General features: G+C 37.7%; 1 protein-coding gene across 3 annotated transcripts in view; it reads left to right on the top strand.

Annotated features, from left to right (window-relative positions):
- Nucleotides 1-8,523, top strand: part of CTNNA3 (catenin alpha 3) — a 1,788,954-nt gene extending 1,780,431 nt beyond the window's left edge. For all 3 annotated transcript variants that reach the window (XM_055353691.2, XM_055353692.2, XM_019035348.4), the window contains one exon: nucleotides 330-8,523. In XM_055353691.2, coding sequence (XP_055209666.2) covers nucleotides 330-617 — 288 coding nt within the window. In that variant the 3' untranslated portion in view covers nucleotides 618-8,523. The remainder of the gene's footprint in view (nucleotides 1-329) is intronic.
- Nucleotides 8,524-22,041: the final 13,518 nt, after the last annotated feature.

A 22,041-nucleotide genomic window follows, 5' to 3' on the forward strand; every position in this document is an offset into this window, starting at 1 on the left:
CATGTGGCCTTGTGATATTATGTGGATTGGGGCCCTGAGGAATTTATATGATGTCACTGAAAGCCAAGAGGAAGAAATTAATTTCTCTATGATATCATCTTAGAAGATAGATTGTGGATCAATTGATGCATCAGATAAATAGATAAGTGAACAAAAATGGATGTATTGATTGAGGTAGATAATTATGTATAGTTAGATAAAATGATTAACTCATTAATTTCTGAGGTAAAAGCAAAGTGATATTCTTTAGCTTCTATAACATTGAATCTCTTTAAATTCTTAATTGCATTCTGGAATAATAGCTCTTTTTTCTTTTTTTTTCCCTACAGTTGGACAGTGTCACATCCCTGATCCAAGCAGCCAAAAATTTAATGAATGCTGTAGTGCAAACAGTGAAAATGTCTTACATTGCCTCAACCAAGATCATCCGAATCCAGAGTCCTGCTGGGCCCCGGCACCCAGTTGTGATGTGGAGAATGAAGGCTCCTGCAAAAAAACCCTTGATTAAAAGAGAGAAGCCAGAGGAAACGTGTGCAGCTGTCAGACGAGGCTCAGCAAAGAAAAAAATCCATCCATTGCAAGTCATGAGTGAATTTAGAGGAAGACAAGTCTACTGAAACCACTATTCTACATATAGTGCCTATATGACAAAATCCTGCCTAACCACACTGCTTTATTTTACACTTAAGAAGTTCTGTAATTTCACTAAGTTTTGGTGTTTAACTCACAAATAACATAAAATATTGGGCGCTAAATCAACAAAAGCAATATATATTTGGGATCATATCACTGTCATTTCTGTATGGTCAGCACCTAATAGTTAATGAATATTTGCTTGTTGAATGAATGAAATTATCACGTGTCATTCAGCCTTTCCCATCATAGAGATTATCTACTATTCGTTACCAAATAAACACAGGAGATGCCAGAGAGTCCTGTTTATCTGTAATACTTCATGTACACTTATCATCCTTATCTTGAATTAAAACACTAACATGAGCTCCTAACTTGGTTTTTTAATAGAAACAAAAGACTTTTATAAAATATTTTCCCATTTAATCTCCATGCTTTCTTTATCTGATCTAACCTGGCACCTAACCTGGCAGAAATGTATGATTCCTGCCATAGCAAAAAAAACCACCTTTTAATCTCTAGATAGCTGTACTCATTGTCAACTTATTAGGCTAACATCCATTATAAACTAATCAAATTTGAATAGTCAGGATACTTGCTGGATTTTGAGGGTCAAACTTGTTTATTAATAAAATGCTTTCTTAACATTATAAAGGTTACAATGAGTTCTGATGCCACATACTCACCTTTTGGGTTTCCAATGTGTTAGAGAGTTCTGTACTTTTGAGTGTTAGGCCTATCCAAATACATATGTGAAAGAAGAGTTATCACCCATTGGGAAAATGAGACAACAAACTATATCCCAAAGTGAGTTATATGAATAATAACAGAAGTGTAAGTTCTGTATGACCCTATTTTTACAAACATAAAAATACATTTTTATCAGCTTGCAATTGTAATTAAAAGGAAAATGCCAGTTTGAAAAACCTTTTGACGTTGAGTAAAATATAACTGCATGAACTGTACCATTGAACTATGAAGCAGTTAATGGCAATGAAGCTGGAGTGATTTTAATAACGTTCTTTTAAATAAAAGTCACTGGGGTCATTTTACAACTCCAGTCACTGTGTTCATTCCTAGTTGAGTTCGTAATGGACTTCATAATAATCTTAGAGTCTAGTGTACCTCTCTCTCTCATTCTCTCTCTCTTTTTCTCTCCCCTGATGACCTGCCTCTCTCTGTCTTTCAAAAATGTCCTTAACAGAAACTCTTTGGAGGCTATAAGTTTTGTTTTCATTTTTTCTCATTCATAGAGTTCTGATTCACAGACTTTAAAAAACATTTTCTATTCTACATTATCATAATAGTATTATATTGTACCTTTTTACTTCTAAAACATTGCCATTGATGAGAGTCATCTCAGCAACGATGTAACCTTAGATTGATGAGAAAAAAATTTACACATACAATACCAGTTGATATTAGGAGAACCAGTTTGGGTAAAAGGATGCATGAAACATACAAAAGCATAAAGATTGACAGTACGATATGTGTGGAATCTTAAGCATAATGGTATGGGAAAAGAAGGATCTATTTAATAGGTCATTACTAATTATGCAGGAAATGTTAAATTTCTTATAATGAATTATTTCAATCTTCCAAGTAGCTGGATTGCCTGAGCTCAGTGTAAAACTTCCTAGGAGGTGAAGGCAATAAACTCCTCCCTGTTTTGCACCATAGACTGGCCTACAATAACTGTTCTGAACAGAATGCACTGCCCAGAAGAAAGGGCAGTGAAGAAGGAAATTAGGGAATTCAGATGACTCTGTTTTTCAGAATTATCTAGATGATTGAGGCAAATAGAGATTTTCTTTTATTGAAATGCTGCCATCATTTTCTGCTCTAAGAAGTGTAGATGTTGCACAAGTGACATCTGTGGTATATCCTTCTTCCAGATAGAAGTATAAATTTATAATTTAGTGGGGAGAGGAATTTTCTTTTAATCACCAAACTACCAGCTGTATAGAAAATTTTTTTGAAATCACCAAACTAGCAGCTGTATCTTAGCTCCTAAAGCCACATTCACAAGAAACATAAGCATCTCATTTAGAAAATCTAATGTCTACTGGACCCAACATCATCTTTCCACATGTTGGAGTTTAGAACATGCAGTATTGGACACCAAAAGAACAGAAATAACTTGAAATTATACAATTACCAAATAACCTCCATCTCTTTGATAAAAATGACTTTTTACCCAAAGTGAGATGTGAACAAGTTCTCCTCTTTAACCCAGGCAGATTTTCAGCTTAGCTCAAAGCAAACTATAATTAAATAAAACAATAAAAATTTCAACTCAATGAATATCCTAGGAGTTAATCTGCTGTGGTAATCAATAGTGACATAAAAACAAGATGCATAGAGCTGAAAAAGGCATCTGTCCACCTGAGTGAATTCCTGTAGTAGGCAGCATTTCAAGATTTAGTTTGATTCAAACCTGCTGATAAAACAAATGCTTATATGCAAGAAAAACTAGCAGCAAGATATGAATAAATCTCCCCATTATGTAGTTAAAAACTAATCAGCGTGACACATTTATATTTAGGTATTTCTTCTGCAGAGGAATGCCAGAAATTTCTTAATGAGAGTGATAATTTGGTGATCCACCTATGTACCTTTTGATGTCTCATCACAGAGATTAGTGCTTCCTCTGATAATACATTTGCTTGATCCTGCTAATAAGAACTCACCTTTCTTTTTAACGAAATCAATTTGTGTTAATTTACATAGGGAAAAACATTCCTTGAGAGGGAGGAGAGGGTGTTTACCACCCACAGGAGCAGTTCCATCCCTGGTTACCCATCAGTATTCCTGCCAGATGTTAGACTGGAATTAGAATGAAAATTTAAAAAAAAATACAAAATAATAATCCACTAAAGGGCCTTCTAATTAGAGAAATTTGAAGATTTTTATCAAATATAAAAAGTGAGAAATAGAAATCATTCCCTTTAATTTATGACAAATTAAAATTATTGGAGTAAAATGTTTCTAAGTCAGTTTCTGGATAGTTCTTGAATGAGTCAAGAAAAAACTCAAACACTAAATTTCTAAGCTAATTTGTTCATTATTCCTTTCTGTTTATTATTTATTATATGAGTGCAAATTGCAAATGTATTAGAAAAGACAATATAGTCTTCACATTCACAAGTGTGCCTTCTGGCCTTTGAAATCTTTTAACATAAGATCAATATAACGTATTCGTTCCCCATAAAAATCTCTTATGTACAGGGAATAAGGGCCTCCATAGCTACACAGAGACACCCATTCTTGCAGTCTGGCATTCTTAACACCTTTATCTTCAAAGGCAGTCAGTTTCAATTTCAAGCTAAAATTGTGAATATACAATTAAGTGTGCAACTTGGGCCTTCAGAACAAATAATTAATGCTCCTCAAATTAAATAATGAGTGGCTGAAAAGCCTAATGTGTAACAACAGAGTAAGTGACTTCAACGGCTTCCTGAACCTTCATTTTGAGGGTGTTCTCATCTCACCCACCTCTGGGCTAGGTATCCTCTGTTAATTGCTAACAATTTCCTACCAAAATAGTGCAATCAGGACTGCCCATCACAGCAAATTACTCCAATTAATGCCCTTTCCTCTTCTTCTGTGAATCAAAAATATCTCTCTCCTGTCTCATCTCTATCCCAGGTATAAATTGACTAATAAATTTTACAGAGTTTTAGTCAAAATTATGAATTTTAATTTCCAGCAACATTATTCCTTTAGTCTTTCTATTCCCCAAAACATTCTTAAATTTTGGTATCAAATGTTCATTTGTGTCCTAGAGATTGTGGTTCCCATGGCTACAGATTTTTGTATAGTGGCAGTGTGAGTGGAATAAGATCTGAGACTTTTCCTGGTGATATCCACCCTTCTCTTGTGAACTCACTGCAGAATAGACAGCCTCTTTCACTTTCATTGTAAGTAGTTCTTTAGGTTGGCAAAGTAGGCACCAGAATCTGAATTTGAATGAAATCTGTACTTTCTTTTGTTGGCCTATTTTTTGCCAAGACAGCCTGCCTATTGTATATTTAGGAATCAAATATTCATTTTTTCTGTTTGTAAAGTCAGAAATATTTCAGTTAAAAAGAATATAATTTTATATTATTTTAATAATTCTTTTTAAGTAAAGTAGGAAAATTTCTGCCACCTGAGATGTTACTGTTTTTATTGATATGAAAATTCCATTTTTTTCTTTATGACTCTTTTCCCATACCATTATGATATGTTCAGCATTAGTATTTTCCATTTTACCACTAAACAAATAAGCCAGGACTAATAACAATAGCAGTTTGAGAGTTTTTATTTTGGCATTTTGGTCTTAATTAGGAAAGAAAACATGGATGCTATTAAAACTAGTTGTAGTTAAAAATGTTTTGAATGAGGCTACTAACACTGTCTTAGTCATCTCAAAGAGAAAGAGAAGAAGTAAAATTTTAAATACCTTTTTGGCATTTTTAACCAATTCATATGAACAAAAACATATATTCTATTAAAGCAAAATAAAGAATAGTTTAAAACACTAGTCATCTTGCATGTGAATATTTTCCCCCTAACAGACAAGATAGAATCCATTTCTGGACACTCTAAAAGAAAGTAATGTTAATTGAGAGAGCTGTCTCCAAATGGAACTCAATCTGACCAGAATCCCATCCGCAGGCAAAAGATGGGCTGTGGGGCCGACCTTAAGTTTTATTCTGAGATGAGATGCTTTATGGCTGCTGGCTGCATTATGGCATCTAGCAGTCCCCACTGGTTTGTGGGAACAAAACACATGGATTGATATTCAATATGAGTTTGGTAAGTTGGAGAAAAATGGAGACGATACGGAGTAGTCTAAAGGGACAACAAATAAGAAGGTGCCAGAGGTAGGGAAGGGTCTGAGAGGAGTAGCTGCAGAAGTATTTAGCTTTCATAGACGAGGGGAGAGTTTTTTGGTTTTATGAAGATTAGGGAGCCCTTCTGAGGAAAGTATTAAGGATAGAATGAGACACTTGTCTTGGTGGTTTGGTGAAGTCGTGTCGAAGGCAAAAGGATGAACTACACATATTTTGAGCATGATTTAGTAATATTGTTTGCAAGTTGAGAAACAGAAATTCAGCCATTCTCCTGAGTGATGATAGGTGAAATTCTTCCCAATATTAGAGCCAATCTGGGTAACCATACGTTCATATATTTAACAGCTATTTGTTAAACAACTGTGATGTTCCAGGCACTGTTCTAGGTTCTTAGGATACACCATATAACAAAACAAGTAGTGATCCTTGCCCTCACATGCCAGCTTTGTGTTAAATGCTAACTATTATCTTATTCAATCCTCCAAATAACCCTATAGGATATAAATCATTCCATAGACAAGAAAGCTGAGGGTTAAACGGGATAAGAATCTTGCTCAAAGTCTCACTGGCTTTAAAATATTAATATATATTTTACATCATTCAAGACAGATCTATAATTAGCTGAATATTCTCACCTCTATTAACTGAATGTAGAGTGTCAGGTACATGGGAAGTAAGTTATTTACGTGATCTGAAATAAGAGGACAACCTTTGCCAAATTACTTTTATTACCATGGAGAAGAAAGCTTCAATGAAATGCCTGTTTCAGCCCATCTTCAGTATTGGTTGGTTAATAGCATTTGTTAACACCAATCCTTTCCTCTTTTACTGCTAACGTGTGACTGTGTTTAAAATTATAGATTGCAGCAGAGTGTTGGCCAAGGATTATTGTAGTAGGATAAAGTTTCCCTGTATTTGAAATTTACCCAAACTGTAGCAAATACATCTTTCCTTCTTTATGGAGGTCACACGTGTGCATAGCATGTGCCTGAATACAGGTAAACTTTGTCTTTTAAAATTACATGGCCTTTTTTAGAGTCGACTGAAGGCTAGACTCTTCTTGCCCATGTTGCTGGATAGGTTTTCAAATCTCAGGCCTTGGAGAGTTAAATGACTTTCTGATATTTCTTATGGTGGAGCCACATAAGAAATATACACATTCCTAGTTTGAGCAATGGAATGTGTATATTGGGGATCTTCACTTTTCTGTATCTGGTAGTCATGATGGTGCCTATTCCCAACTGTAGGAAAGGAAAGCCCTTAAGAAGAAAATTCTCTTTCAAAAAGGCTCAGATTTCTAACAATTATGTCTAAATGTTTCTTCAATTTAGAACATGTACAAAAGCTACTTAATATTAGCAGAGTAGTTCTTGTGTTTTCATTTCAAATGAAATATTCCCAGTTCCAAAGTTTATTTCCTTGGCATTTTCAAGAAGGATGGTTATTTTTAGTTCTGGTTATTTGGTGTTGGAGGTCTGTGACACTTCTTTAAACATTTAAAGCCCCCTTTGAATAGTTGTATCAATAGTTCAAAAGCCTGTAGATATCTTGCTTTTCTATTCTGACAGCCCAGCTTCTGCAGACTCAGGCCCACCTTAGGTATGTCACATCAGTTTCCCATCTGTGTAAATTACCTGAACCTCTCTGTGGTATTCACTGAGAGTTGAGCTTCTACTAAGGGATTTCCTTGGCCTGGGCTTTTAACACCAGATTTGTAGTGGAGTGTTTATTAGTAAAGCAAAGGAGTAAGTCAGAGATGCTAGCCCCTGCTCTCAGTTAAACAGAACTATCCTCCTTCCTGAATATTTAAACATAAAATTAATTTTAAACTACTATAAAAATCATGTTCCATTGCTTGCCAAATCTTATACCATTATAATGCTGTATTTTTACATGTTAGTATACATTGTGTCCGTAGGGATATAAATATGAGAATTTCAGCAACTGTCTTGCAGGGTTAAGATGTGCTGTTTGTTGATTTTGCAAATTTTTCTCATGTGGTACAGTCCCTCCAAAGAAAATTTCCTTAGACCTAAATGGTAGCATAATGGTTTCTCCTCCATATCCGTGACTAACAAGTCCCTGAAAACAGAAGTAGACATATGTTATGCCCAATTTAGTACCTAATAATTGAGGCTTAAAACAAAATTTTCTTGGGCAAGTTGGGTGATTAAATATGAATTAAAACTTCCAGAGAAACATTTCCAGATGCCCCTGTTTTCCATTTTGATTATGGTTTTAGTTTCATAGCAACTTGGGGGAAAAAATCATTTACTTTATGTCCTATTACAAGCAACAACTTTGACAGCTTAAATGTAGTGACCTCTCTGAAGGTAATATGCACATTATAATTTAGGATGAAAGCAGATTTAAACTAAGACTTTCTGAGATGAAATAAAAGTAACCAATTCATAATAGTCATGTTTATTGCAGCAATATCTTGGGAACTTAAGTTTAGTGGCGTTTGAGGTGTTTCTGACCATCTTGCTTGTTCATTTCACCCTGCTCTGCAGAGACAGAATATGATTGAATGAACTGCCCATTATATTAATGACCAGTTCAAAGCAGTTTTGTGCTTTGGCTATAGATAAAATTTGGCAAAAATACTGTAGGCCTTTCTGGTCCATATTTATCCTTAAAGTATTTTTGCCAATCAACAAAAATGAAATATTTATCCAGAAACAGAAAAATCTCTTTCCTATGACATTGACATAGAAGCCCAAATACTCCTTGTTTGAGACCTTGCATGTCTTTTGTGTTTAACTGAATCAATGATTTTTTTAATTGTGCTCTTAATTGCATTATTTCACATATGTAACACTGGGTTTGTTTTGGTTATATAGTATTATTTTACTTTATTCTAATTTCAACTCATGTCACTCTGTAGCTCATTAAGAATTTGTTCAACTGAAAATTAAAACGTGTTAAAGCAATAAAAATGAAAAGATTGGCTATGCATTTTATGTTGATATTTGGTGGTGGATTTCTTGGGTGGGATGAAAAAAATGGAGATTAATAAATTGCTGAGTAGTCCAACCATGTGTTCCTAAGTGTCACCTTCACTCTCATCCTCTTTCAGTTTTATATATTATAATTCAGGAAGGCACTTTTCCAAACTACTGCATGCACACAAGTAATCTGAAGCATATCTGATAGAATTAAATTCATAGTCTAAATGAGCATTTTTGGTTTAATACAGGCACTAGTCTTGGGCATTAGACATGCCTTTAATAGTTCTGTGTAGCTCAAGAGTTGTTCTTTAGCTTACGACTTTATGAAAATGATCAATAACTTTTCTGAGAATGTCCAAACACATACTCCCTGGTGGTCATGGAATACCATTGGTTCTACCAATGCTCTTGTATCTAAAAATTGGTGGGGTTTTAACATCCATCTTGGCCTCCTCATTTTTAGGCTGATGATAATCCTTTCTCAGTACGAATCCCATGGAGTTAGCCTCTGGATCCTCTTCCAGGGGTCACACAGTCTGTTGCTATCTACTCTAGAACATCAATCACATCATTTTCTCCCTTCAGGGCCCTTACTACTTCAGAACACCTACAGCGAAGTCTCAGTCTGCAAGTTCCCAAAATGCAGTCTCTAAGTATTGTCTTTGTCACTTGATTCTTCTGAAAGACCATGTTTCCCCTGATTCAGTTCTGCCAGACACCATCTGACTCTGCTAATGGAAATGCCAGTGTGGTGTTGCCTTTCTGCCTCATTCTGTCCTGGGCCCCAGGAGCCCATAATTGCTCTGGCAGCAGTATTCTATCTGCCTTGATCAGTTTGTCATGCTTGCTCTGGGGGTGGAAGTGGAACTAAAAGCACTCTTGGCAAGAAGAGTCTGTTCCTGCCTAGAGGCTGAGCTGATGCCCTGACATTTCCTGGGCAGGACCATTAAACATTCCATCCAGGAGCAGTAACTCAGAGATGTAACTTCCAGTCACTGCATGTCCATCCTGTGGCCTCTGGGGGAAAAGCTGCTGTCCCTGATCAAGTAACCCTGACTTCCTACTTTGTCTGAATTTCCTAGTTTTAGAAAGGAGAAGTTCCCTTGGTGTATAGGCCAGAAAAGGGAGTTGTCAGGAAGACAAAGGGAGTGTCAAACCCAAGGGAGCTGACAGAGGAGGGGTTTAGGTACAGTGGATCACACACAGGCTTTTACAACATTGTCATTTGTCCCTGAGGCTCAGGGAGGTAGCCTGGAGGCAGGGATCTGCTACTCTGAGCTTCACAAAGAGGTGAAATGCTCTCCTTCCTGCCACATTCTTGCCTTCTCACTGTCCCTTTAGTTGTTGATAGTGACAGAATGTTAGGTGTGCAGATCAAATCTCCATGTTTCCTTTCTAACATCAGAAAAGACAGTTTTCTAGCAGTGGGTGGAGTACTATTCAGATTAAACTGAAAGGACCGAAAGTGGGCTATCCTCCTGAATGCAGACCTGAACACCTCCCGTGGGAGTCTGCCATCTGCAGGCATTGATTTGGAGAAGGTAGGTGAAGAGAACTAACTATGCTTTTGTTCTGCTTTGGAGCAAGCCTGCGTGGTGATGCTGAGGATCCACAGCCGGATCCTGGAATGGCTCCTCCTTTCCAATAAGTGCTCATAGCATCTCCCACCCACTAGGTTAATCAATTATGTCGCAGTCACTCTGAGGCTAGGTTTGGAAGACTCTAATGCTGTACCAGGTCCCAACGCCAGAGAAATGTTTGAGCCCCTTAACTCCATTATATTCTGAAATCCTGGGACAGTTATATCATGTATACTTTTGTATCTCCAACAATTGGCACAGTGAATGGCATGGCACATGGGAGGAACCCAACTGATAGTTTTGAAAGGAATGAACAAAACCATGAATTAGTTTGTTTCAAATGAATGAATGCAGAACCCTACTGCTCTGTAACCTGGGCCATCTGCTGAACTATGCAAACCAAAATTCTGAGAGCTTTGGTAATTTCCACGTTTACAGAAACAAAACCAATGTCAGGGAAATAATTTGAAAACTCCTGATTCCTCCTGCCACTCTTTCTAAACACTGCCACTGCCTTAGGTAAATGAAAGTTACTGATAAGGAAAAGCCACCGGGTGTTTCTCACTCATTTGTTTATTCAACAGCCAAAAATATTTCTTGAGGGACTGTTATATGTGAAAGGGTTATGGATAATAGAAAGAAGCTTGAATGTTTTGGAATCAAGATGTGGGCTCCTCAGGTTAATTAAAAGTAATTAGCAGCACTAGGGAAATAAAAATTCTGCTCATGGGAATCTTACCATGGTGGAGGAAAGCAAAGCAAGTTTCTAGGGGGGGGGAGATTGATGAGGTTTTAATAGGAGGGTGGTTATGGCTTAGCAGTTTACAGAACGATAACATTCCACGAGTAGGGTATGTGTCAAGACATAGAAATAAGAATGAGTTTGTCACATGCAGGGTCAACTGGCCAGCATGGAGGGCACTGAATGGTACTGATATTATAAGAGTTCAGAAAGGCAAAAGTGGGGTAGATCACAGAAGATTCAATGTCAGGCTGAGGTGTTAAGGCTTTAATTTGTAGTTGGAGACAACATCAAAGTCTTCTAGCAAGCAAGTTCTCAAATACAAGCAAAGTTATAAGATGACTAATTAGGTAGTAAAATGTAGGATTGATAAGTTATTTAGAGTGAGAGAAGGGACTAGGAAAAATCAGTTGCACTAGTTCTGTATGAGCTAAACAAATGCCTGGGTGAAATTATAGGGATAGTGATAAAAAGAAATATTCTCAAACCAGCAAGCATCAAACAAACTGACAGTAATAATTGTCAGCCACAGCAACGAATTCTGTGAAAGATATTGTTTCCAGTGTACTTGGTCACATTAAAGAGAACCAACTGTCTAAAAGCATAATCATATATGCTCTAATAGATGATGAAAGTTGAAGGCAAATCATAGTTATCAAGCATTTACTAAGTGCCCAGAATTGTGCCAAACATGTACCTGCACTATTACATTGACTCTTCACTGAAGCTTAGTGGTTACTTCATCCTCCTCCCACTGTGCAGATAAGGAGATGAAGACCAGTGTAAGTAATTTGACCATGCACGCCCCGCCAGTGAGAGGCAGATTTGTGATTTGAAACAAAGAAGCCTGAATTTGGTCTCTAATATAAACTATTCTGCAGACTGGAATCATTTTTATTTTTCACCATGTGCTCATATAGAAGCCTTTGCATCAAAGATCTGAACAGTTTTTGTTTCATCTGTGTTCCATCTGAATGAACCCACAGCTGGAGACATCCTAAAAATGGTAGCAGGAGAGTTACCACAAGAGACTTTCCCAAACCATCCCAAGATGAGGCCCATTGGGATTCCAAAGAAAGAAACGCTAAATACCAGGGTGATCAGTCCAAACAGTTTATTAAAGGAACTTACATACAGAGTACTACAGCAGTCCTTGAAACAAATAGTGAGAAAAGAGATCTAGATATGTCTGCAAAAAGGAGGTTAGGTTATGGAGCACATATGGGGATTTAAGGAATTTGGTTTAGGGCTGGGGTTAGTTTTAATGTGTTTAGCAACATGTTGGATGTTTTAGTGTTTCAAGCAACAATTGAATAAGCTTATTAGTGCCTGGAAATGTTCAGGGTCCCAGCTTGGGTTCAAGCATGAAAGAAAATACATACAGTTGGCCCAGACACAAAGCAGTCAAGGCACTCTGTGTTTCTTCGTCAGTACAAAGAAAAAAAGTAAGGGCAACTTGGGGGACCCTACAGACTTTCAAATGACCAAGGACAAATAGGCCCATGTCTGTTAGTTTAAACATTAACTTATTTTCTTAGTCTGATCAACTCTAGCCCGACTGACAATCTGAACAGTCAGCTCACAAGAGGTATAGTAGCAGCACTTCCTCTTCTAAGTTACTTGTCCCAATTTTTAAGTATTCAAAAGAATGTATGTGAAAACAAGAGATATCCATAACACTCAGTGCTGTTTCAAATTTTCCTTTCATGTATGCCTGACCACAAAGTAAGGAGCCCAGAAAATATGAGACACTGTAACTGAAGAGCAATCATAAGTCTTAGATTTTATCTTAAACTTTAGATACATTTTGCAATCTACTATGGGATATATCCTTGTTTACTTTACTATAGTACAGCTTATTTTATTTTAAAGGCAATTTCACATTTTTCTGCCAAATAATGATGGTCAAGTGGGTCGCACCATGTTTAAGATAAACACCAGATGTGCCTTGCCTGAAATCTACTGGGATGGCTGTACCTGATTTGAGAAATGCTAAAACAGGCCAGATGTGTGACTATGGTAGGATGGCAAGATGACACCATGGCCGACAGCATGGGCTTTGGCGCGACCCCACCTGGTTTGCTCCATCATTATTAGCATCAGCTTTCTCAAGCAAGTTGCTAAACCTCTCATTACCTTTCATTACATAGTCTCATTTGTGAAACAGAGCTTATATTTCAGAGTTCAAGTAACAAAATATTTGTATGTCTTATAATGGATCCTACCACACAGAATTGTCATGAATATTGAATGAATTAATATACATACTATGAATGATGCCTAGCATAAACACAACATAAAAATTTAAACATCTTTATTGTTATATATACAACTGAGAAGCTTCAAGATTAAAACACGCAAATCACACTTTTAAAACTTTCTTTTATAGAGGGAACAAAAAGAAAGAAATGACTGGAACAGAAAAGCAAAAGCATGCCAAGGAATCATAGCGAGTAGCCTATTTATATTAATTCTGTCAACAAATATTTCTTGAATACACATGGGTTGGATATTCTTCTAGGTACTAGGGCTGCGGCAGTCAGTAAAAACAATCTTTCCTCTAGAAGGACTTTAGAGACTAGCAGAGGACATAGCAGTTAATTAAATAATGCATCCAAGAGTACACATTTTTATCTTTAATAATTGCCACAAAGGAGAGCCACACTGGTGCAATGAACCTAAGTTGAGGGGATTTGGCTGAGTCAGGGAAATCTGGAAAGGCTGGTCTGAGCAAGTGAGTTCCAAGCGGACATCCGAAGAATCAGCAGGAGCTTGCTGGTGACATGTGATGACCGAGCATTGTAAGCAGAATGAGCAGCCTGTGTGAAACCCCTGTGGGAAGAGCAGCTCCACACACACCAGGTTCTGAAAACAGGCTGGTGGAGAGTGTGAAAGTCAGCTCTCAGGAGAGGGCATCTGAGGAGCAGCCATGGGGTGGCTGGCCAAAACAGGGAAGACAGTGAAGGAACAAGACAAATCATGGGCTTTGTAATTCCACAAACCATGAGCAAGATCAGAGGCAGGTCCCCAACACTGTGTCTCCCTCTACAAGGAGGCTCAGTGACTGCTCAGAACCCTTCTTCCACCCGAGGCCTCTCCTTCCTCATGCTAACCTAACACATTCATCTCCTGGGAGGAAAAAATAACTCTGAGTTGTATTTTTACAAATGGAAAAATACATGGGTTTCTATTTCTGGTGTTTGTTTTTTGGAATATGACAAAAATATTTCAACCCAAATAGGCATAATTTCTAGCTTCATATTCCTCAGGGCCTCTGCTGTGGGTCATATCTCCTTCTCAATGCTCGGATATATCTATACCAGCTCCCCTGTTCATCCCTGCATAAGAGTTCTCTACGTTTCCAGACATACCAGAGGTGCCCTTGTGAAAACGACACTCTACAAAAGGAATTCAAATAGTGGAGATGCTCATCCTTAGAATTTATAGGGGAAGGTCTAAGAGGAAATGACTCCTTTGTTCTTTATTACAAAGTGTTTTAGGGAAAAATAGAAAAGGGAGAAGAATAAGTAAAAAGAGAAGATGCAGGAAATTTATAATCATATCTTTTTTCTTCATTGATTATGAAAGCGAATATATCAAGTAGCTCATAGATCCTTGTTAGAGGGTTGATCCAGGACTGGCCTTTATTGGAGTAGGCAAGAAGATGGGATGTAAGATCTTCTGATCCTAAGTTGAAGATCAGGTGCTTTTCCCACAGAGACTCTCAGGGGAGGACCGCATAATGGTTAGAAGTGAGGACTCCGACTGTGACAACCCAAGTTTGAATTAGTTCATGTCTCTGTGCCTGTGTTCCCTAACCTATAAAATTGTTATGTACCTCTAATATGTGTAAGATAATTAAACAAATTACTGTATTTAAAAGCACTTAAAAGGGCCAGGCGCAGTGGCTCACGCCTGTAATACCAGAACCTTGGGAGGCCGAGGCAGGCAGATCACCTGAGGTCAGGAGTTCAAGACCATCTGGCCAACATGGTGAAACCCTGTCTCTAATAAAAGTATAAAATTAGCCAGGCGAGGTGGTGGGCGCCTGTAATCCCAGCTACTAGGGAGGCTGAGGCAGGAGAATCGCTTGAGCCCTGGAGGCGGAGGGTGCAGTGAGCCGAGATCGTGCAACTGCACTCCAGCCTGAGTGACAGAGCAAGACTCCATCTTAAAAAAAGCTAAAAGGCGGGGCACGGTGGCTCACGCGTGTAACCCCAGCACTTTGGGAGGCTGAGGTGGGCAGATCATGAAATCAAGAGATCGAGAACATCCTGGCCAACATGGTGAAACCTCGTCTCTGCCAAAAATACAAAAAAAAAAAAAAAAAATTAGCTGGGCATGATGGCACACACCTGTAGTCCCAGCTACTTGGGAGGTTGAGGCAGGAGAATCGCTTGAACCCTGGAGGTGGAGGTTGCAGTGAGCTGACATGGTGCCACTGCATTCTAGCCTGGCAACAGAGTGAAACTCCGTTTCAAAAAAAAAAAAAAAAAAGATAAAAATAAAAATAAATAAAATAAAATAAAATAAAATCACTTAAAATAATTCCTCCCATACAGAAATCTCTACACGATGTTATTAACTTTTCCCATTTTTATGGCTCAACCTAAGGCACTAGGGACATGATAAGGAGGTCTTCATTTGTTTTGCAGCTGTAGGCTGCTTTGTTTTGTTTTGCCGCACAGATTCCTTTTCAAATTACCTGCATCAAGGAAAGAAAGTTGTTCAACTAGTATACCTCAATTTAGAGATATGTATTGTCACGTATGTTAACTGCAAACCACTACATTAGCTGCTTTTATGAATGTGACTTCATAGAATCCTTATTTTTTAAAGTAGATATTATCAGCATACCCATTTCTAGCTGAGAAAACTGAGGCTCAGAGTTTAAATAATTGCTCAAGAAACAGAAGAGAAGCAGCAGAAGAGTCAGGTTTTAAACACAGACTTGAAACACAGTAAACACTTTTAAAAAGCACAAGATAGCATTAATTATTATGAGTTTGTCTCTGAGCCAGACTAATTGCCTTAAAATACTACCTTCTCAAATTACCAGCTAAGACAGGAAATTAATTTAATATCTCTGAGCTCTATTTTTCTATCTGTAAAGTGGAGATAATAACTGCCCCATAGGGTTAACCCCATAGGGTTATTGTAAGGATTAATTGCAAATATGCATACAACATATTTAGTGCAGTTCCTGGTCCATAGTAAGTGCACAATGAAAAGCAATTAACATAATTGCTAAATATATATTATACAATACATATGGTATATATGATGTGTGTATATGCATGTGTACCATATACCTATTTCTTCCTTGTCCATTTTGTGAAGATCTCTTATTGCTTGGCTAGAAAAGCGATGCTATGACCCTTGCCAGGGCTTCCAAAGCTATCAAGACCAACACTCTTTTTCACTAATCTACTACCATGTAATCAAAACACCTCTAAACTAGATTCCAAGTTGTAGGTTATCTTTGATGAAAACTTGGTAGATAAAATTACTTTGGTGTTATTGAGTAGTTGACATCTCATTCCTCCTTTTTCTCCACCACTATATAAAATAAATGCAATCATAGGAATATCGTGATCATTATTGTCAGGCCTCTGAGCTCAAGCTAAGCCATCATATCCCCTGTGACCTGCACATATACATCCAGATGGCCTGAAGCAACTGAAGATCCACAAAAGAAGTGAAAATATGACATTCCACCATTGTGATTTGTTTCTACCCCACCCTAACTGATCAATGTACTTTGTAATCTCCCCCACCCTTAAGAAGGTTCTTTGTAATTCTCCCCACCCTTGAGAATGTACTTCGTGAGATCCACCCCCTGCCCGCAAAACATCAAAACATTGCTCCTAACTCCACCACCTATCCCAAAATCTATAAGAACTAATGATAATCCACCATCCTTTGCTGACTCCTTTTTTGGACTCAGCCCACCTGCACCCAGGTGAAGTAAACAGACTTGTTGCTGACACAAAGCCTGCTTGGTGGTCTCCTCACACGGATGCGTGAGACAATTATCATCATCACCACCACCAAGACCGTGATGACATCAAGCATTACTGAATAGTTATTTCATGCCAGCATTGTGCTAGATGTTTTGCATATGTTATCCTATTTCTTACCAAAAAAAGTAGCTCATCTTGGCCATACCAGATGGTGAGAAAATTGGGGCAGAGGGAGATAACAAATTTACTCCATATGATGTTAAAACGGAAAAAGTTCCCTTATCCCCCTCTCAGGGTGTGCAATGGGGGTGTGGCTTGCTTCTTTGGCGCCGTGATTTTCATAACCCTAAGGAGAACATGCAGACGGGCAGGTTGTGGGGAGCGCTGACCCCACAGCAGTGTCTAGGGTTGAGTGTTTTCAGCTCCAGAAGCCCTGGTGGGTGTGCGTTACAATGTGCTCTTTCAGTTTTGCTGTCTGCAGGTGGCTTGTGTTAATCAGCTTAATTAGATCCTCTGCCTTATTGCAAGAACAGAGTGCTTTCTGTATCCCAGGTTCCTGCCTTAGTGTACCAGAAAAATTGGATCACATGGCTTGGAGAATGAGTAAAAGGTTTGATTGAATGGTGGAGGTAGCTCTCAGCAGGTGGATGGGAACCAGAAGGGGGATGGGAACCAGAAAGGGGATGGAGTTGTTCTTCCCCTGGAGTCAGGTCACTCAGACCGGGCTTTCCTCCCACTGCCCTTGGTCAAACTCCACATCCGTAGATGGCCTGCCAGAGTCTGCTGGTGTCTGTCTGCCTGTGTGTTCTTCTGTAGGTGTGTTCCTCTTGACATCCAGCCACTTGGGTCTGTGCCTGTCAGGCTCTAGGGGTTTTTATAGGCACAGGATGGAGGGTGTGATGGGCCAGAGTGGTCTTGGAAAATGTAACATTTGGGCACAAAAACACGAGTACCTGTCCTCACCTAGGTCCATGGGCACAGGCCCAAGCATGGAGCCGTCACCAGGGACCCCACTTTTCTCTACCCAGCACTTCCTGTCCTGCTCCTGTATCAGTGATAACTGGTAATGTCATAAATAGCAATATTCTAATGTGTGTGTGTTGTGTGTATGTGTGTGCATAATCCCTCAATTGCTGAAGTAACCCTAGATAAACCAATGCATGCATTTTCCCAATGGGTGTGATTCTTAAGAGCAAAAACTGTTTTCTTTACTTTTTGTGAACAGTAGTTCATGTCGAATATTAAATTACTGCATGTGGCCATGACATATTTGATGACGCATTATCAAATGCTTTGTTGCTTGTGTTGTCCAAACTTTCTGGGATTCGTTGGAGAGTCCCAATTTGATTACTTCGGAACACCTGCAGTAAGGGCAGATGTCTTAAGTGTTCACTGAATGTTAATTAAACAAATGAGTAAATGGATTAAATTAAGTTCCAGCTGCACTGATGTAGCTTCAGGGTTTGTATATAAATGACACTTTTAAATAATTGGTACAATTGAGAATGAAATGGCCAATTCTAGAGACATGATTCTTTCTGGTACGTTAAGACATAACAAGAAAACACAGATTCATGGTTTATCATTATCTCTTTTAATATCAGGTTCCCATGATTCTCTCCAATTATATATAATTCTTAGAATTCTTTCCATGCTGGGGGATCTGGTAAGAAGAGTGGGAAGCAGAAGAGCCATATGGCAGCACCTCTATTTACTAGAATACACCTAAGCTATGGATTACAGTATAGTGAGCCAAGAATTCCAATGAATTTTACTAACCAGGAATGTGATGATCGCTAAGGCCTTGGTGAAGGCTTGTGTCTCCAAAACACTTTGACTTCAGATTTTATTTTCTCAACCTCAAATACCTTCTTTTCCAGGAAGAACGGGCCCATTTAGAGACTTAATAAAAATCTCTGACTGTGGAGAAAATATTAGTCTCTCCTTTCAGATTCCAAAAAAATTGTACAACTTTATTCTGTTGAATCAAAATGATAAGTACCCCCACATTCTTGATCACAGATACCAAAGTGGTATCTCTCCTCATTAGGTTTTTGAAAGGATCATATGAAAGAGTATATGTGAAAGTGCTTAGGAAATAGTAAAGTGTGGTCTTCATGTATAACTGTCTGGTGAGAGGATCCTGAAAGTCTACACATGAGTATCACAATCAAGATCTCCTTTTTAGGTATAAAACCTAGTTTTCAAATGATATCCTGTGTAACCTCATTTAAATGATAGAGGAAATATAGATCTGCTTAAGTTCAAGCCACGAGACTTTTGCCTGGAGCCAGAGGCAAGAGGATGAACAGAAGATAAGAAATGCCTAATACAAGCCAGGGGTTATCTGCCTTCATTTATATTTTACTTTGGCTGAAGGTTTTTAAACATTTTATCTGGTAATACCTTTAGGGAGATCAAACAGACTTCAGACCTTGCTCTTTCTCTTGTCTTACCCAAGGGTGATACTCACATTTATCAAGATGTTTGAATTTGGGCCCTTGATATAGACCTTTTATACTCCTAATGCTTTTGAACTTGAATTACCTTTTCTTTTCTTTTCATTTCAGAAAAGATTCAAAGGATGGATTAAGTTAAAACTGACCAATATCCAGATCTACTTGGAAAGAAATGGTGGTGAAGCAGAGGAAGTCCAGGGGTATAACCTGAAGGACCTGCTTGAACAAACTAAGGTTTGTTCAAGGATTAGTCTGTCTTCAGCACCTTGAACCAGAACAGGGTACAATATAATCTAGCCAGGTTCCAGAAAACGTTCTATTCCTTATCAAAAGCAAAACTTACCTCCAAGTTTTGTTTATGTTCTTACAGTGTTATTTTCCAATCATCATCTTCTGAGGAATTCAGGGCATTAGATGCAGGAACATGAGAATTTTTTACTGCTATTCCTCATTGCTCTCAACACAAGGTGTTTTTTGAGAATCAGGAGCTAGGTAATGTTTGTTGAACCAGCCATATGCTACGAGCATGATAGGCCCTTGACATGAACTATTTTATTGGATCTTCATAGTAGTATTATCTCCAATTTACTGAGGTTCCTGAACTAACTTGACTAAGGCCACACAACTAGTACATGTCAAGACAAGATTTTAAATTTTCTTTCCAGCTCCAAAGGTCATGATTTTCTTGCCACCATCTGTGTGTATTCTCCATGCCCCTGATGCAAAAACTCCCAAACCCTATTTCATTTTTTCTTTAGCCATCTCTGAATATGACTCATTTTTGTTTTTTTCTCTTTATATCAGTGATTTATTTTCTATTTGTATTGGCATTTCCAATTCATTTTGACTATTGAGCATCTAAACTCCTTTCATATTTGATGTTTCCACACTTTCAGAGTTTTATTTGTCATGAGAAAAACTGCTTCCCTTTACAAACAGAGATGCCAGACACTTGTTTGTCTGGACTCCTATAAATAGGCATAGGCTCAGCTCTCAGATGCATACATGTTGATCTTTGTTTCAGGAGCTAAATGCAGCCAAAAACCATGGGCTTAGGTGACTGTTTTCTAGTGGAGGTTGTAAGGGAAGAAGAATTTTCCGCATCAAATCATGTTTGAGATGTAGTGTTGGTTTCTTCTACTAGCTGCTTTCCCTCAAACCTGTTTTCCATCCCTCCCACTGATTTGAGCTGCCCAAATTATTTCTAAAAATTCATTTGAGGTTTAACTTATCCAGAGTTAGTTTCTGTTTCTTGAAACTTTTAATCTGGACAGATCCAGTATTTTTATAGTCATATCTGTCACTTGGTGGCAATTATCTACCACAAAATCCCAAATAAATAGACACCACACACACAGAAGCATATCCATGCACACACATACACAGCTGTCAGAGGTCATGAGAGTGCTTAATGAACACCTTGACTCCACTGCCCCGACTCACCCAACACTAGACGCCTACATCACAGTGTTATTCTAAATTTATGTCAGTGAATTAGGCAAAATAGTGTGGTTCCATTTTCTTTGCGTATGAAATCTACTACTCATCTTTGAGTCCTCGCAAGTCCCATTTCCTTTATCAAGCATCTCCATGATCTAATTATCATGACCCAAAGAGTCACGTGTCCTGAAATTCAGCACTCTTGGCCTCCTTCTTGTGCTTTGGTTTTCCTTGAATTTGCACGTGACCCTTTATATCATGACCTGTTGATTTTTCCTTAAAAATCCTATTCCAAACTCACCTCCTCTCCAATTTACTTCCTCTCTGACTTATTTTTGTAAACCTTAACTTCTCTTTTATTTTGTTCATCTATTTTAGTGCTCAGATATACTATGCTGTTTACATTAAAAATTTTATCTTCGAAAAAACATTCTGATACCTATCTATCTATCCACATGATAAACTCTGGGGATAAAGTGGCAAGGTAGGTTAAAAAAAATGACAGGGTGGATTGTAAGACAATTAAAATTTGTTGTGCCTTTCTGTGATGGTATTATACATCCCATCTTGTTAAATCTGGATGGAACGTAAGCCCCTATGATGTGTGTCATTTCCAGGCAGAAATTTTAAAAACCAGCCAGTGGTTTACCATGCTTTCTCTATCACAAATTTAACCAGACAAAGAATGATCACCAGATTAGGTATTAGAGGGAAGGCAACTTGTCAGAGTTGTAGCTGAGAGAGGGAGATGTATGTGTGTGTGTGTGTGTGTGTGTGTGTAATATACATATATAAATATATATTATACACATATATAAGTATATATTATATGTATAAATTAATATATTAATATATGGTCAGAATATATTATAATTCTTGATCTTAAGCCTGTGATATCTGGTCTTCTTTATTACCTGGCTAACCAGTCCAAACAGATACAAGTAAGGAACGGCAAAGTGAAGCAAATTCCTCTGCTCTTCAAGAAAGACAAAATGTGGCCAGGCAAGTAAAATCACTTAAAAAATAATTTCTTATTGATGTTAAAATGACACGTTTAAATTGTGATGGAAAAGTACGGAGAGGCAATGAAAGTAAATTTTATAGAGAAATGCTGAAAAGGGAAAAAATATGCTACCCAGAAGTATTTATTAGTTAATTGAGATTTGTGCTAACGACAATTAAATATAAACAGTGAAAACTTCAATTTCACGTTGTTTTATAATGAAAACCAAATTATAAACAAATCTTTCTTTGAATGAAACAGACAGTAGTTGTATTCTTTATGACTATTAAAGCAAAAGTGTTTCTCAAAATTATTTAGAGATGAATTATTTCTCTAGCACAATCAGGCTCTGCTTTGACAAGTATTGAGGTTTAAAAAAACATGTCTTTCAGAAAGCTGTTAGCAGTTTTTTCTGTTTTTTAGAGTTTTTTT

The sequence above is a fragment of the Gorilla gorilla genome, chromosome 8 (genome assembly GCF_029281585.2).
Source record: "Gorilla gorilla gorilla isolate KB3781 chromosome 8, NHGRI_mGorGor1-v2.1_pri, whole genome shotgun sequence".
Classification (NCBI taxonomy): Eukaryota; Metazoa; Chordata; class Mammalia; order Primates; family Hominidae; genus Gorilla; species Gorilla gorilla.